Source organism: Ipomoea nil, unplaced genomic scaffold (assembly GCF_001879475.1).
Source record: "Ipomoea nil cultivar Tokyo-kokei standard unplaced genomic scaffold, Asagao_1.1 scaffold0457, whole genome shotgun sequence".
Taxonomy (NCBI): domain Eukaryota; kingdom Viridiplantae; phylum Streptophyta; class Magnoliopsida; order Solanales; family Convolvulaceae; genus Ipomoea; species Ipomoea nil.
This window is the reverse complement of record NW_017616885.1, coordinates 869545-888107: the sequence shown is the minus strand read 5'-3', so window position 1 is coordinate 888107 and position 18563 is coordinate 869545. Positions and strand designations below refer to the sequence as shown.

Genomic DNA, 18563 nt, shown 5'->3' with positions numbered 1-18563 from the left:
GTTTTATTTAAAATAGTCTATAATTTAATTAAATAGAAAAATATGATTTTGGTTTTTTTTTTTTTAATTTAAAAAAAAATTAAAATTAGGGTAACGGTTATGAAATGTTAATTTGAATTTTTGTTTGAGAGGAAATATTTTTGAGATGTGAAAATGCTTACCTTTGAGAATTGGGAGTTCCATGTGCATCAGTGTATAACCTCCACTGAAGTGTGGTTGCGGACTTGCGGCAAAGGTGTCTTCATCCTTTTTGGAAAATATATTCTCATATCATCATGGGTTGAAAGATGTGTTTTATCATAGATAAGTGTTGGCGTTAGGTTATGAGTAACTTGAAAACGTAATTAAGCTACTTAACTAAAAAAAAAATACAATTAGATAATCTAACATTGTAAAATCATGCCTTTTGTTCCAAGTGATTTGCAGCGTTAGGTTATTAATAAGTAATTAATTAAAAATTTTAAAAAGAAATAAAATTAATAAGTAATTAATTAAAAATTTTAAAAAGAAATAAAATTTTAAAACAAAAAAAAAAATATGGGGTCTATGACCAGTTGGAGACCACTAGATCCATAGAGACTGTCATGTCTCCATGGATCTGGAAGCGAAAGAGGGGACAACAGTGGCGAGGTTAGGCTTCTCGGCGGACGCGGACGGCGTTATGATCAAGAATAATGGCAGCGACAGAACTCTAAGAAACACGACGACGAAGTTTTGGGTGTTTTGTAAATCGTCGATTGGTGTTGCGATGGCGAGGTGAATGGTGACAGTGTCAGCAGTAGGATGTCCGGTCATGGCGGTGGTGCTACTTCGATCTCCGGCTCGGCTCGGGGGTGGTAGTGCTGATGGTGAAGCACAGTTTCGTCGAAACATGACGACGAAGCTTTGGGTGTTCTGCAAATCGTCGATTGGTGTTGCGACGGCGAGGTGAATGGCGACGGTGTCGGCAGTAGGATGTCCGGTCATGGCGGTGGTGCTACTTCGATCTTCGGCTCGGCTCGGGGGTGGTAGTGCTGATGGCGGTGTTTTGGGTGGGAGAGAAGGCGAAGAGTTCGATGGTGGCGAAACAGTGGTGCTTCCGGCCGGTGACCTCTCTCTCTCTCATTGTTGGCGTTGCGTCCATGGCTGTCTTCAGTCTCCAGATTCATGGTGATGATCGGATACCTTTTTTTAATTTTTAACTAATCACCTGTTGGTAACTTGCCACTGCAGGTCACTTGGGACAAATTGCTTATTTGAGTGATTGACAATGTTGAATAGTCTAATTACACTTTTTTTTAGTTGAGTGGTCTAATTGCATTTTCACGTTACGCTCGGTGGCTAATTTGACCTTTATTCATTTTTTATTTTTTATTTTTTTTTGGTGTACCTAGGATTTCCACCAAACACAATGACTAATCCCTTCCCTGAATTGTAGGCACCTTTTTTTTTGTGGGACAGTTGGCTTGGAGATTTAAGGTTGCTCCATACCCAAAGCCAAGGATCAAACTCTTAACATTTGGTTAAAGATGAATGAATCCCATTCCACTCAATCACACCCTCCATAGGCTATGAGTCTCCTTCTACTCCTTTGATGTAGGGTTTTGCAATTAATTAGAATAATTTTGGTTAATTGATTTAATTCAGTTAATTTAATCTGTAATAGCTACATCGATTTCGTTAGCAATTTTAAGTTGAAGTTTTAGAAAAGAATCAGTTATCAGTTAATTTTGTTAAAAAATTTTAAATTCGCCTAATTCTTTAATAATAGGGAAAATTGTATTTTTTGGTCATAAAATTATATATGTGATATAAACTTAGTCCTTGAATTATACACGTAATCATCAACTTTTAAGATATACATGGAGTGACAATTTTAGTCATTCGAGAATTATTTTTACCACCATTTTTTAATTTAATAAAGTGATTGATTTGATCCTTCAAGAATTAAAATCATCACTCCATGCATAATTTAAATATTAAAGATAGTCAACATATAACTCAGGAACTAAGTCTATACCTCGAATATAATTGGAGGACCAAGAATACAATTTTCTCTAAATAATAAGCCAAAATATAAAATATATTATTATGCATAATAAAATTATGATTAATGCATACAGTCATCAAATTATAATTTGATTCAATTATTTCCATAAATTATATTTCGAATCAAAGAGTATGGTCACCAAAATAAAAATTGGATGAATTTGGTTTCAAATTTATTATTAACAACGTGATGCACAAAAACCTATGTTCAATACTAAAATTTTAGTTATATTAAAATATTTTTAATAATGGTATATATATATATATATATATATATATATATATATGATTATTTTCAAATACAAACTCTTCTTAAAATACAAATTGTGTGCATCTAAATATGGTAATGTGTGCACGAACTTTGATGAATGGTTGTGCTTTTTCCTTCTACGCACTGTGTACATGTAAGTATGTTAACGTGTGCACGAGTTAATCCCAGAAATTGTTGGCAGTGCGCCCTGTGTGCATGAACTCAAGTTTGTATTTTAAGGGAGTTTGTATTTTAATGCAACCCTATATCTAAAAACATAATAAGTCTCAATTAAAGTTATATCCCTCATTTATGTCCATGTTATTCATGCTAATCATTTTGTACATTGTGCTTTTACAGTTGTACTATACAATTTTTTTGACAAAAATACCCTTACCGTTATAACTTCCGTTATCTTTTTCATTACTTTTACCATGCACATGCATCCACCATATCTTTTATTTTTATTCTTTAATGATAAAAATATTTGTAAGACATTATATATTCATTATATATTGAAATTAATATAATAAATAATTTTTATTTCATTTAGATTTTAATTAGTAAAAATTTGTTAGTTATTTTTAAAAATATAAATATTGGGCATATGTTTTTGCGCGTCACGCATAGAAAAGACTAGTATATATATATATATATATATATATATATATATATATATATATATATATATATATATATATATTCATTGCCATATAATTCATATTGATATTATAATAAAATTATAGTTGATAATTTATGTAATAATTATGGTATTGTTAATATTATCAAAGTAAGAATTTTAGATATGATAAATTATTAAATAGATTTATGGTAATATTTAAACTTATTTCTTATAATGTATACATATATTATTACCATTTAAAAATATAAGAAAATATATTGTGTATGTATATGTATGGTAATAATAATGAGAAAAGACAACAAACGTTATAACAATATTAATATTTTTGTCCAAAAATTGTATAGTATAATTCTTATAGCATAATTTATAAAAAATAATAAAAAAAATAGATATAAATCATTATTCATTAATATATGTGTATAACTTGGATTGAGACTTATTATTACGGAGTACTAGTATTTCGCCGGTGCGATGCACGAAATGGATATGTTGTAATATACTAAGAATATTTGGATCGGTATATAATTATTTAAATTAGAACATCAAATATTATATAGTGTAATTGAAAATATGGTTTGGATTATTTATGTGTTTTGATGTTATATATCAAATTTGAGCAAATTAAATAATTGCTCAAATTAATAGCTAATGTGTAGATGTATGCTTGCGGTGCTGTAACTTTGGAGATTTTATTTATTATTTTTTAGTATTTTTTTTATAAATTAGGCAAATGTGCTCGTTCTCTAGCAAATCAGTTATAGAAATGAATTGCTATCTTAATTCATTTGTATGGAAGATATATTTTTTTGTCTAGATATATAGCAATTTTGTCATTTTAAAAAATATAATATCAACGATTGTATTTACACATTATTGAAACCTCGTTGTAGACGACATTGGTAGTAGCAACACAATCTTTCCCATCATCGATTGTCTAGAACTAACATATCCAGTCCATCAGGATGAGTGACTTGGGTAAAAATATATAATGGTAGAATATTAGTCAATTAGCGATCCTTTTATATTTTAAATCAATTAGTAATATCAGATTAATTTTTAGCCAATTATTCTTTTTTATTTTTAGTCAATTAGAATATCATATGCACTGATATTTTAACTTAATTTTCATTCCATTTTTAATTGATTATGTATAATATAATTATTGAAATATTTTCGTTTCATTTTTAATTTACTTTTACTATTGTTTAAAATATGCATTTACTATTTATGATGTAGAATATTATTATTGAAATATTTTCGTCCAATTTTAGTTTTTGTTCCATTTTTAATTAAAATGCAATGATCTAACCATTTATTTGTTCATATTAGTCAATTATTGATCATTTTTTTTTATTTACAATCAACTATTAATATTCATTTCCTTTTATATTTTCAATCAATCAATTGGTAATATCATATTCATTTTCAACCAATTATTCTTTTTTTTTAAAAAAATTTCAGTCAATTAGTCAATTAGCCAATTAGAATATCATATACAGTGATATTTTTATCCAATTTTTGTTCCATTTTAAATTGACGATGTAGAATATTATTATTGAAATATTTCCGTTTCATTTTTAATTTTCAGCCAATTATTAATATTTATTTCTTTTTCCAACTTACCTAATTTTCATTCCATTTTTAATTGATGATGTAGAATATTATTGTGAAATATTTATGATCCTTTTTTATTTTTTATTTCCATTACCTTTTTTAATTTACCTTTACTATTTACTATTGTTTAGACGAGAAATCAAGTAAACAAGATTTTATTTTTAATTATATTATAGATTATAGATTTCACCATGAGGTCGTAGCATGTATATATATATTTTGGAAATTTGGCGAAATGTTAAAATTTCAGGATTTTGTTTTTATATATAGTATAGAAGTATAGATTACAATAGGAACTGTGTTACACCATTTTATAATATTAGAATAAAATTTTAACACAAAATTATTGTACGAATGGGAAAGTAGAAATCAATATATTTTATTAGGAAGAGAGATTTTTTAGGAATTGGGCGGGAAGTTAAAAGTTCAGGATTATATATATATATATATATATATATATATATATATATATATATATATATATATATATATATATATATATATATATATAGTATAGATTAAAATAGGAATTGTGTTAAACTATTTTATAATATTAGAATAGAATTTTAACCCAGAATTATTGTACGAATGGGAAAGTAGAAATCAATATATTTTATTTAGGAATTAGACGAGAAGTTAAAAGTTCAAGATTTTGTTTTTATATATAGTATAGATGACAATAGGAATTGTATTACACTATTTTATAATATTAGAACAGAATTTTAACCCAGAATTATTGTACGAATGAAAAAGTAGAAATCAATATATTTTATTAGGAAGAGAGATTTTTTAGGAATTGGGCGGGAATATAAAATTTCAGGATTTTGTTTTTATATATAGTATAGAGTATATATTACAATAGGATTTGTATTACACTATTTAATAATATTATAATAGAATTTTAACTCAGAATTATTGTATGAATGTGAAAGTAGAAATCAATATATTTTATTAGGAAGTGAGATTTTTTAGGAATTGGACGGGAAGATAAAATTTCAAGATTTTGTTTTTATATATAGTATAGATTTATTGGTAAACGAATTAGTGAAACTTTTTTTTTTTGAAAGTATATGCTGCATTTATTAATCAATCAAAGCCGAAATAAACACAGGAGGATCATCTTCCCATGTCATAAAGTCTGCCTGTGAATAGGCTGCAGAAGCTAACGAATGTGCTAAAAAATTAGACGTACGACGAATAGAAACAAAAGAACACGAAGTAAAAGAACTAAGTAATTGACGACACGCTGAAACAGCTAAACCATCATATGAGCGAAACTCCGTCGCTGAAGTAGTAAGGGCGTGACATAGATTTGAGCAATCCGTCCGTAGTGCAACCTCCGAAATACCCAAATCAATAAGCCAAGATAGGGCCTCCTTGCATGCGAGTGCTTCTGCCATGAAAGGACCTTGGCATGTTGGCAACGGGCCGTTTTTAGCTACAATGAATCCACCGTCCGCACGTTGCAAAATGATGCCAAACACACCCATCCCGGATGCTACGACATAACCTGCATCAAAAGAGTAGCGCAGGCCATGAGCATCAATTTCCGTATCGCGTGCAGATGCCGCCTGCCGCAGCCGTCCCCGCGCTTGTCCAGATGTTGTCTCCACACCATGCAGCCACGCCGCGCGCCAAGCATCGACCGTAGCCACTCTCATCGTGTGAACCCGACGTGGAGGCACCAATCTACACTCCCACACAACCATGTTACGTTGGCCCCATATGTGATACATGGTGGCCACCATAGAGGCGAGGTGGGTATCATCAATAATCTGGAACAAAGCCTCAAGCCACACACCAAAATCATCTCCCACCATACACTGCACCATCAATCCAGAAATATTCCATACATGTTTAGAATAATCACATAACACAAGAGTATGTAAAATATTTTCTGAGCAAAGACCACACAAAGGGCACACAATTGGGACTTCTACCCTCCTATTTATTAAGTTATCCATAGTGGGAAGCACACCACTCACAACTCTCCACAAGAAAGTTTTCCACTTTGGGGGTATCTTTAGGTTCCAAATCCTATTCCATGACGAGAAGTCATTGAGACGCATAGGAATGACTCCCATCAATTCACGGTAAGCGCCTTTCACAGTGTATTCCCCCTTAGGGTCCCCAAACCAATACCACAAATCTTCATATGCCGGGCTTATAGGGATTTTTATAATCCGGGTAATATCATATGGCAGAAATAGCTCATTAAGAAGAGGCATATCCCATGTTAAGGTCACCGGGTCTATCAACCCAGAAACTTTCACTTCACCCAAATGCTCAGGCTTATTAGATAAAATCATAGGAGTAGAATCACCCATGAACCATGGATCTCCCCACACGAGAGTACAATTTCCATTCCCTATCCTGCGTCTAATATTACGGCGAATTAGACCATGAGAGGCCATAACACTTCTCCAACAAAAACTTGGGTTGTTTCCAACTGTGGCATTCAGAAAATCAATCTTTGGATAATACCTGGCTTTATAAACTCTGGCAACCAGAGACTGAGGATTGGTAAGAAATCTCCACCCCTGCTTACCTAGCATAGCCAAGTTAAATGCCCTCAAATCCTTGAATCCCAACCCGCCAAACTTCTTTGGCTTACTCAACTTATCCCATGTCATCCAATGTATTCCTCCACCATCCCTTCCATTCCACCACCAAAATCTGTTCATAACACGTTCCAGGTCTGTATATAAGGTGTCAGGCAATAAAAAAAAAGCTCATAGTAAAAGTAGGCATGGCCTGCGCCACGGATTTTAATAGAATTTCCTTTCCTGCCTGAGACAAAAGTTTTTTATTCCAGGAGCCAATTCTATACCTAACCTTATCACCAATATATGCAAAAACAGCTCGTTTATTCCTCCCCACAAAGGCCGGCAAGCCCAAATACTTACCAAAATTGGCTGCCTGCTGCACGCCGAAGACCGCTGTCACAACATTTCTATCCGCAAGCTGAGTATTCTTGCTAAAGCAAATATTAGACTTATGATAGTTGATAGTCTGGCCAGAAAGTTCCTCATACGATGTTAAACACCTTCTGATAACCCCTGCCTCCTGGACATTAGACTTAAAGAAAAGGAGGCTATCATCTGAAAGAATAAATGCGAGAGCGCAGGCGCCCCCCTTGCAACTCTTAACCCATGAAAATCCCCCCTGTCCTGAGCCTGCTGCAATAACAGCGATAACCCCTCTGCACAGATAATAAACAAATATGGGGACAAAGGGTCACCCTGGCGAAGGCCCCTGGATGGGATTAACTGCCCCCATGATGCCCCATTAATCATAACATTATACGACACAGTGGTAACACATTCCATAATTAAATTCACCCACCCCATCTCAAACCCCAGTACCACTAACATCTTTCTCAGAAACGACCACTCCATTCTGTCATAGGCCTTTGCCATATCCAATTTCAGGGCTCCCCAACCCTACCCTACCCAACTGCTTCCTATTCAAAAAATGCCCAACCTCCTCCGCAATTAATATGTTATCAGTGATAAGCCTCCCCGGAATAAAAGCACTTTGAGAACCAGATATTATATCACCCAACATAGGTTTCATACGATTAGCAATAACCTTAGCAATTATTTTATATACCACATTACTCAGGGCAACCGGGCGCAAATCAGCTACGAGTTCTGGAGTCTGCTTTTTAGGGATCAACACAATATTTGACTCATTTAACCCAGGCGGTAAAGATCCCGAATTTAAGCAATCAAGAACGAAATCAGTCACATCCATCCCCACAACATCCCAAAACTGTTGATAAAAATTCGGATTCATCCCATCGGGCCCCGGGGCTTTATCATGGAACATGGCAAACAAAGCAGCCTTAACCTCCCCCGGGTCATAGGGTCGGTTTAACTACTCATTATGGGACTGAGTTACATGCGGAGTTACTGAAGCAAAGAAATCAGCCCCATCTACCACAACCGGATTAGCAGTAAAAATATCATTATAATAATTCATCACAACTGGCTTCAATCCATCCCCATCTACCCACCTCCCCAACTCATCTTTAAGACGCAAAATAGTATTCTTACGTTTACGGGCAGAAGCATACCTGTGATAGAAACGTGTATTCGCATCCGCCCCTCGGAGCCAATGCTGCTTTGTTCGCTGCCTCCAGAAAACATCCTCCTGCTTCTCAAGTATAGCCAGCTCAGCCTCCAGTTGGCGAAATTCGGCCAATGCTTGTGGAGTCCTCTATCCCCTACAATTCAACTGCTGCTTCTTTAGGGTTGCAATACGTTCCCCAAATTTATGGAAATGATCACCCCCCCCCCCCCCCCCCTCTTTGTAGTTTCATAGCACACCTCTGCAAACGGGCCTGTAACCTCCACCCCATTACCCCAAGCTTCCTCCACCACCTCCCTGCAACAACCATCCACCAACCAGGCCATTTCAAAACGAAAACCCCGATTGCCTGCCCTGTCCCCTACGTCAGGTCGTATATCTAGAAAAAGTGCCGAATGGTCAGACCTTCTAGTTAATATATTATAGACCCTTGCCCCCTCCACCAGTACCCGCCAACCATCACTCGCCACCACCCTATCCAACTTTTCCTCCACCCATGTATCCGTCCCCTTGCCCTTCTCCCAAGTAAACTGATACCCGATCATAGGGATCTGGCCCAATCCACAATCCTCCAGCGCCTCACCAAACCCTCACAAGAGAGGTTCCGGATGCCGGTGACGCCCCCGTTTCTCATACTGAATAGCAAGTCGTTAAAGTCACCCAAAACCACCAATGGCAGCAGTGAACGATTTCTTATACTCCTGAGTAGATTCCATGAGTCAACACTTTGACTCTGTTGTGGAAAACCATAAAAACCCGTCATTCTCCAAGGCTCATATCCAGGCAGCATGACACGTACATCAAACAAGCCTTGTTTAGCATGTCACCCTTCAAAGCTCCCGGACCCGACGGATATCACGCCGGGTTCTACCAACAGGTTTGGAATACCATAGGCAGCTCAATTACTAATTTTGCCCTCGATTTTTTCAGGTATGGAACTCTCCCAGAGGGATGTAATGACACAATAATAACTCTTATTCCCAAGGTGGAGTTCCCAGTGTCTGCAAAACAGTTCAAACCAATCGGCCTTTGCAATGTCCTTTACAAAGTCCTCACCAAAACAATGGCTACTAGACTCAAGCGGATCCTCCAAGAGTTGATAAGACCTCACCAAACGAGCTTCGTTCCCGGGAGGCAAATAGTGGATAACATCTTGGTTTACCAAGAGGTTTTGAATTCAATGAGGAACAAACAAGGCGAGAAAGGTTGGATGTTGCTGAAGATAGATTTGGAGAAAGCCTACGATAGGCTTTCGTGGGGATTCATACAAGACACCTTTAAGGACATTGGCCTTAATAACAAATGGATGAGGAACATTGGCTGCTGTATCCAGACTGCCAGGCTAGCTGTGAGTTGGGATGGAGTCCACTCTGAATGGTTCACGCCTAGTCGAGCAATCAGGCATGGTGATCCAATCTCACCATTGCTTTTCGTTCTTTGCATCGAACGGCTAAGTCATCTAATATAATATTATGTTAGCTTGGAGAAATGGAAAGGGATCAAAATAGGAAGGAATGGGCCGTCTATATCGCACTTGTTCTTTGCCAATGATATGGTACTTTTTGGCGAAGCTACAGTTGAGTAGATGCTGGTAATCAAGGAATGTTTGGATCGCTTTTGTGTTAGTTCGGAGCAGAAGGTTAATGTCTACAAGTCATCTATCTTCTTCTCTAAAAACACCAAGCCGGAGTTGCAGTAGCAGATTACAAGTATAGCTGGAATGCATAGAACAGAAGACCTAGGTAAGTAAGTATCTAGGGGTACCGTCTATTCACGGGAAACTCAAAAATGAGTCATTTGCAAACCTGATTAGCCGTGTTCAGAGCAGACTTGCGGGTTGGAAGACACGTTCTCTTTCATTAGCAAGAAGATAAGTGTTAGTCCAATCGGTTCTTTCCGCAATTCCTTCTTACCCTATGCAGACCATGTCGATCCCAAAAGGTATCATTTCTAAACTATAACAGTTATCAAGAAGTTTCCTTTGGGGAGCTACTAAACGCGAGAGGAAGTGCAACCTGGTCAGCTGGGCGACAGTCACCACCCCTAAAAGAGCAGGGGGCTTGGGTATTCGCAGGTTAGAATATATGAACCAAGCATTCTTGTCAAAACTTGGGTGGAGGTTCTTTAACGAGGAAAACTCGCTTTGGGTTCGTATAATGAAGGCTAAATATGCACCAAGGGCCAATGATATATCATCTTGGAAACCAAAATCAAGAATGTCTTTGGCTTGTAAAGGAATAATGAATACCACGACGATTTTATCCAAAGGTACAAGAAAGGTGATTAAGAATGGAAGGTCAACATTGTTTTGGTTAGATTGGTGGATAGGCTACCATCCCCTGAAGGAGGAGACCATCACCTTAATCCCTCTTGATGATCTATTTCTTCATGTGGTTGATTATTGGGATGTGACATATGGGTGGAAATGGCATAAGTTGGAAAGTCTGCTGTCTGGCACCGCAATTAATCAACTAAGAGTATTTGTCGTTCACTGGAATCCAGACGAGCCGGATGGATTTGCATGGGGCAGAGGTGCACATAATGGCTTCTCAGTAAAAGATGCTTATGAGATGGCAGCTGGGTTTGACAACACTCCAACAGCAAGTTTGTGGACTAACATTTGGAAACTCAAAATTCCAAATCGAATATGCTCGTTCCTATGGTTAGTCAGGCATGGCAAAATCATGTCCAACCAAAATAGGGTCAAACGTGGGTTCACAGAGGATGGCCATTGCTGGTGGTGTGAGGACAGAATTGAAGATACAACTCATGTGCTTAGAGATTGTCCTAAGGCCAAAGAAATCTGGCTGGAGCTCCTTTACACTAACCACTCTGGTATGTAAAGGAAACAATTCAGCACTTGGTTCAATGAGGGTGTAATGGGAGGGAATATAGGTGGTAGCAATCAGGGAACTGGTTTCGCCATCACGCTATGGTGGTTGTGGAAGTGGAGAAATGATGCAGTTTTTAACCACAAAGAGATGCCAAAGGAAAAAAAAAAATTCACTGGATTATGGATCAGGTGGAGTCAGTTGCCAAAGCCTTTTCAAAAGCCAAAGTGGCAGGTAGTGTAGGTATTGATACAACTTGGAGAAAGATTAGCTGGAGTAAGCCAAAGATGAATTCGGATGGTGCATATACTCTTGCTGGAAATCGAGGAAGTTGTGGAGGTGTATTGAGAGATGAGGATGGTGCGTGGCTGGGATGCTTCTCATGCGGTCTCGGGGCATCCTTGGTGGAGGAGGCAGAGGCACGTGGCCTGCTCATAGGTATACAGTTGGCCAAACGTCTAGGATACAGAAGAGTGATTTTTGAATTAGATTCAAAGTTGGTGGTAAACGCAGCCATGAAGGGTAGGATGTTCAATAATATGGTAGACGAAATCATCCTAACATGCAGGGCCGAGTTAATTTTTTTTGATGAGTGGCGCATGAGTCTTATTTTGCGAGAGCAGAACAAGGTAGCATACCATTTGGCTAAAATAGCTCTTGGTAACCACACAGATGTCCTAGATTTTAGGGACCCTCCGGTGTAAGGTCCTTGATTGATAATGATATAGCCTGTATCCCGGTTTGGCGGCAAGTCATCAGCCAACCTGAGTTGTAATGGGTTTCCCTCTTCCATTTGATCTAAAAAAAAAAATTTAATAATGCACGGGACAAATTTTTAATTTAAAAATTTAAAAATTCATTAATAAAACATAAGGTTCTCATAGTTTTTTCTCAGAAACTATTTAATAAAGCATTTTTTTTAAAGAAATTGATGGGCCAAACCGCCTACGACAGTTTGCGGTGGATAGATCTCGAAAAAATATGCGATTTCAAAAGTTATGCCTTGCCGAACTTTTACACTTCACAACTTTAACTCAGAATTATTGTACGATGGGAAAGTAGAAATCAATATATTTTATTGGGAAGAAAAATTTTTAAGAATTGAGCGAGAAGTTAAAATTTCAGGATTTTGTTTTTATATATAGTATAGATTATTATTATTATTATTATTATTTTTAGAAATAAGAGACCTTGATCTGCGAAGTTAGACGAAGTAGCTCCGCTAATCATATTTTGGGGCATATTACCAACAAAGAGTAATTCCTTTTGAAAATTTGTAATGGGTGGCGGGAAAATTGGATTCCCGGCAAAGAACAAGTTTTTTTTTTCCCGAACTGGATTTTGATTAAATCCCAAATCTCTAATTCACTAATTGCATGATTCCCAAAATCGAACAGCGCGTGAGGAGTGAAGACTGAAGAAGAAGACGAACGCGCACCGCCTGCCTCCAAATCACCTCGCCGCCTCGCCTGCTGCCCTGCTCCGTCATCCGTTTCTCCTCGACGGACCACAAAGTCACAGATCACAGATCCGGTCTCCTTTCCTGTCGACGAAGGTACTCACAGTTTCGATCTCCTCTCATTGATTTCTAGCTTGAACATTGATTTATGGGTTGAACATTGATTTCTGAGATGCTTTCTAGTCTTGATTCCCTTGAAGCTCGAATATTGAATTTGAAGTTCATGATGTGAAGCTATGCGGTTAATGAAAACATCCAGAGCTAGACATCGCATTTCAATGAATACTGCACTAAATCTGAGCTTAACAAAAATGAGTGCTTTATGTTAAAAATGAAGAGACAAATAGGTTGTTGAGTTTTTTGTTTTGTTTTGTTTTTTAATATGATAAGTAAATATTTTACTGTAGTGAAGATTGAAAAGAAACATCTTGAGATTGAATGATAAGGGAGCTATGTGGCATATCCATACAGTGACGGAGCTAGCCTGGGGGCAAAAATTATACAGCCCCAAAACGACGCCGTTTTGGGGCTGTATTATATATATAATTTTTTTTTTTTAATTTTCATTATATCACATTTTGACCAGAACTCTGTCTCTTGCGTCTCTCTTACTCTCAGCCTGACCGCCTCTCTGCCTCTCGCCTCTCGCTACCACCGGAGTACCGGCTACTGTCCCTCTCGGTCTCTCGTCTCCTCTCAGGACTCAGGAGTCCTCGATCATCTGTGGCTCTATCGCTCTATCCCTGTCTGTGCCGAACGGTCGCACCTCGCCACTCGCCATTCCTCTGTGCCATAATTTCGCCAGTCAGCAGCCCAGCAGGAGTCCTCACTGTCTCACAATCCCAGCCTCTCAGGTTCGTATTTTTGCAATTTTGTCCTAATTTCTCTAATTTTATTTTTGCCCTAATTTCCCTAAGTCTTAGACTCTGTTATTATTGGTGTTGCCGTTGAATTTTATATGAATGTGAGCAGTGACTATTATTTTTTTAATCAATTTAAATATTTAATGTATGTGGTTTTTGGATGATTTATGTCGTATGTGCTTAAGTGTTTTTATATCATTATATGATTCATGAATGTGAGTATGTGACTATGTGAGTACTGAGCCAGTGAGCGGCTAAAAATATTGTTTTTAAATCATGAATGTCGTATGTGCTTAAGTGGTTTTGGATGATTTATGTCTAATAGACAGAATGAGCAGTGAGTATGTCTAAATGAGAGTGTAGAGGAGTTTTCAAAACCAATGTTTGATTATTGGATGAAAATGTGCCTTGTGGAGGTAAGAGAGGTTGTAACTTTGTTGTGAAAGTCAAGGACTCCATTTAACAATGAGACAATGATTTTATGCTCCCAAAAGGCCTGTTCAAGGCTTCTATTTGTGCTTGATCTGAAAATAACAGAAGTTAATATGATATATTTGGATGGATGAGTTTTAGTGCCTTTTCTTTTGTAACTTTGTTGTGAAAGTTTTGTTTTGCTTTAAGTATATACATACTAAGTACTGCCAATTGGCAATTGCTTGGTGTTACAATCGGCAGCATGGAGGAGATGTAAATGCTGCAGATCATACAGGGCAAACAACATTAGCGCAGTTCGGAGTGCAGTTCGGGGTGCAGTTCCGGTTGCAAGCTTTTACTCCAAGAGGGTGCTCGGGTAAATGTGGTTGATATATATGGTTATCAGGTATACTATACTTTTGCATGTATTTTATTTTTAGCACATGACACTTATCACATGAACCTTGTATTTGAATATTTTTTAATTTATTTTACCTTTGTTTCTTCGCCCCCCCTCAAAGAAAATCCTGGCTCCGTCCCTGTATCCATATATTAATAATATGATGATTAACAATACATTTTGGGTGCTACAAAAATTTAATTAAGCCCCCAAAATGCTCAAAAAAATTTAAGGCTGAAACCAAAAAAAAACCTAACTGAATACTGAAATGCTCATCCATATTTGATTCAGCCTTTAGCTTGATGCTTCTTCTGCCTCTGCAGAGATTGGAACTTGTAAGCCATTGCACAATAGCTTCATGTGGTCCTCAAGAAGAATATAGAGTAAAATTTGAAGAATGCAATCGAAGATTAACGCCTTTTCCAGACCCTGCACTTCCAAGACCGCTGACGCTTCTTCCATCTCCGGTGATTTGTTCCACCGGGAAGGCACAAAAAAGAAATACCCAGATATTACCGTTACGTATGAGCGTAGAAATTCCCAACTGTATAGGTATGATCTCTATCACTTTAAGTTTTCCTTATTAGCTTTAAAGTCTCATGGTTATTTTTTTTATTTTATTTTATTTTGAAGTTATGACCTCAAGGAAAATTTGGATTTTATTGTTTTCCGGTTTTTGTTTGTAGGGTTATTTCGATGTAGATGTGAATAATGGATATAGTTTCTGTTTTCTTTCAGTTTATTTGGCCATTTCTTTCCTGCTTGTTCTAATAAGTTACTTAGTGAGGCTGACTGCGCTGGTTGTTGCTTTTCATTTTTAAAAGAGATTGGTTGATTTGTCCCTGGTTGTTTGGAGATTTTCTTCATTTTTTTTTTCCAATTTGAAGCATGCTGCAGCTGTTTGAGTTCTTTTTGATTCCAGTATAATTTTTCTTCTCATATCTAGCAATTTCCCCAATGATTGTATTAGTAATTTCTTTTTCTATACTGTTTTTTTCCTTCTTAATTTGATGTAACTCCTTATTTGACTATTTGTGTTTCATGTGCTTGAAATTTTGTTGCCTAATAAAGTAGTGTTCACTCTTTGTCAATTGTTCTGCTACCAAAATACAGTGATAGCAAGGATGGATCAAATGGTGAAGCACCCAAGAAAATTGATTCTAGGAGCTCAATTGTGAAATTTGGTTTGCCCACATCTGGAAAAGTTCTGAATAAGAAGAGAAATTATGCCCAATTGCATTTGGAATTTGGTCAGTCTGATTTTTTCTTGCACACTTGCAATGTATGCAACTTCCAGTATGCTACTGGTCAAGAAGGGGATGAGAAGGTTCACCAGGCATTTCACAAGAATTACACTGTTGGAATCCCATTTAAGGTTTTACATGTTGAACTCACAAGCCTTGGTCTCACTTGTTTTTATTCAACATGCTTTTTTTTCTCTGTAAATCTTATGCATAGACTTACTATTAATACTTGGTTTACTATTTCCTCCCTTCTCTTTTTGGTTGTTTGATTTACTCTCCAGTGCTGGAAGAATGAAAGAATTATTCCAATTCCTTCATTTGAAGCAGGACGCATTATCTTGGTCTTAAATGATGACCCTCCTCCTTGGAGAAACAAGGTGAACTATATTTTTATTTCTCACATATCCTGCCATATTTTTGTTTCCACAAGAAACACTAGTTTCAGTAGCTAATGTTCTAAGCAATTAACTGAGGTTCTAGTATATTGGCAGGTTCAGGAAGTCGTAAAGATGATGGAGGTGGAACTTGGTGAAGGGTGGATATATAATCAGCAATGCAAGGTTCCAACAACTACTAATATTATGTTGCTTAGCATTTAAACTCCAGATCATAGGATCAATTTCTTGTATGCATAGTTGTTTTCCACATCGTACTTCTTTGCAACTTGTATCTCCTTGTTTCACATGCAAGCAAGCTTATATTTTTCTCTTCTGGTAGTTATTGATATATGAATAAAGATCTTCAACGTTGTGTATACTCATATCTTGTTGATAACTTGATACCCCTCCACAGTTTACATTCTTTTCCATTCTTCTATGACTTGTACAGATATTTCCCAGTGCAACTTTCAAGTATTTCCACTTATTACAGGTGTATTTGTTTATCTCTTCTCGAAGAATTGGTGGATGCCTGGTAGCAGAACCTATAAAGGAGGCGTATAGAATTGTCTCTAGTTCGCAAGGCAACAAGTCTAGTGTTGCGGCTGAAAGGGAAGTAAGTCAGAGATCTACGGTTCTGCAGTTTGGAGGAGTCAGTTTTCAACGGGAAAAAGTAAGAAGAGATCCCCCAAAAGAAAGACTCGATGGTTTAGATGATGGCCTAAATGGAGTGATCTTGTGTGAGAAGGAAGCTGTACCTGCTTTGTGTGGCATTAGAGCCATTTGGGTCACTCCTTCCAATAGAAGAAAACACATTGCTAGTTATTTGCTTGATGCTGCAAGGTAATAGCCATATTTTCAACAACTTCAGTTTCTAGATTGACTTGAGAATTTTGTTTTCCCAAATCTCCCATTGAGAAAATTTAACTTACTAAAGAGATGGGTACATTGCACATATTCTGGATTTGGTAGTTCCCCTCAAATCCAAATTTTTTTTAAGAACTTGTTTGACATCATTAAAAAAAATGAAAATTTGTCAACCCCATGATAGAGAACTATAGATTATGGCAAGCAGGATATAAATACTCAGGTATTTAACTTGTGGATTACAGATATTCCTATTGCCTTTGCATTCAAAAGTGAGCGAACTGAATTAATAACTGCTTGCCAAGGCTTCAACAAGGAATCTTGATCAAATACCTCGGTTTCTATAATGAGTGAAACCATTTGCACATATTTGTTCCACCAAGAAAAATCTGCATTTCAGTTTTTTGCATTGCTTGTAACTCATTCTTCTGGGGATTCTTTTTGCTATTGCATGCTTGAAACAGTGAATTCTTTCCTATTAACTCTCCAAGACTCTTATCTACTTTTTACTGAATTTCTTCGACTTTTATTGCTTTAATTAATGCAGGAAAAGTTTTTGCAATGGTCAAGTTCTCTTGCGTTCGGAGCTCGCATTTTCTCAGCCAACTTCAGTTGGAAAGGTATTCATATCCAGCTATACTAGCAGTTCATCCTTCTTCATATACACCTCCAGTGGCTCTAAGTAGTCTCCATCTTCTTTCAGCAACTTCTTTAGGTACTGCTTAATCCATCTTTCATGTGGTTCTTATATTTGAATTGGATAAATTATACTTTGATGAGTAGCCAGCTGTAGGCTTCACTTCACAGGACACGATATTTGTCTTGTTTGACAATTAACGATTAGTGAATAACGGATTATATTAATAGTTTTGACTAGTGAATTCTCTTAGTAATTTAATTGTAAGAAGATCTTATACTGTTCCTCCATAACATATTAACACAACTACACTACTCAAGTAAAAGTTGTGGTCAATGTATAGATATAGCAAATTATTAATTATATATTCTTGGAGTATTGAATCATTTTCACATTCTTATATGTTCACAAAGTTAATGAAGCTCACATGCATTATTATTAGTTATTACTATTATTATTATTTTTTTTATAATAATAGATGTGTAAATATTTTTACTGTATCGTGTAATTTCTTTCATTACGATGTGCAACTGTTTTTTCATAATTATATTTAAAAGATACTTTGAAAAAAATTCTAAGTGCAAATAATAAAGTAAGTACAATATACAAGTTAAAATCAACCCTTATTGACGTTTATATATTGTAACAGTAGTAGATGATACATTATTTATAATTTTATCAGTTTCACTACAAATTATTAAAATAAATATGACATTATCTATAAGATCTTATATAATCCTTTCACTCTAAATTGAAAAATTTGCACACTTGGAGAACAGATCTGTGGTTGATCTTATTACTTGTTGATTTGTTTAAAAATGGTTTAATGAGATAAAATCTCACT

The 18563-nt window shown here is 36.2% G+C and overlaps 2 protein-coding genes across 4 annotated transcripts; one reads left to right on the top strand and one right to left on the bottom strand.

The window, feature by feature from the left end:
* Positions 1-5617: 5617 nt before the first annotated feature.
* On the bottom strand, positions 5618-7933 carry LOC109172948. Its single transcript, XM_019322198.1, has 4 exons — positions 7881-7933; positions 7366-7737; positions 6521-7211; positions 5618-6358 (listed from the first exon to the last, which is right to left on the bottom strand). Exons 1-4 carry the CDS (start codon positions 7931-7933, stop codon positions 5618-5620), a joined length of 1857 nt encoding a protein of 618 aa, XP_019177743.1.
* Positions 7934-12740: 4807 nt separating this feature from the next.
* LOC109172972 (protein CHROMOSOME TRANSMISSION FIDELITY 7-like) lies at positions 12741-18105 on the top strand. Of its 3 annotated transcripts, XR_002052822.1 has the most exons (9): positions 13496-13771; positions 14456-14600; positions 14918-15146; positions 15708-15969; positions 16120-16215; positions 16330-16398; positions 16709-17058; positions 17630-17906; positions 17950-18105. XR_002052822.1 is itself a non-coding variant. In XM_019322217.1 (8 exons), exons 3-8 carry the CDS (start codon positions 14992-14994, stop codon positions 17766-17768), a joined length of 1071 nt encoding a protein of 356 aa, XP_019177762.1. In that variant the 5' UTR covers positions 13496-13771; positions 14456-14600; positions 14918-14991; the 3' UTR covers positions 17769-18105. The 3 variants fall into 3 exon arrangements, 2 of the variants coding, with proteins under 2 accessions (XP_019177763.1, XP_019177762.1); XM_019322217.1 differs by having other exon boundaries at positions 17630-18105; XM_019322218.1 differs by lacking the exons at positions 13496-13771; positions 14456-14600 and adding an exon at positions 12741-13013 and having other exon boundaries at positions 17630-18105.
* Positions 18106-18563: the final 458 nt, after the last annotated feature.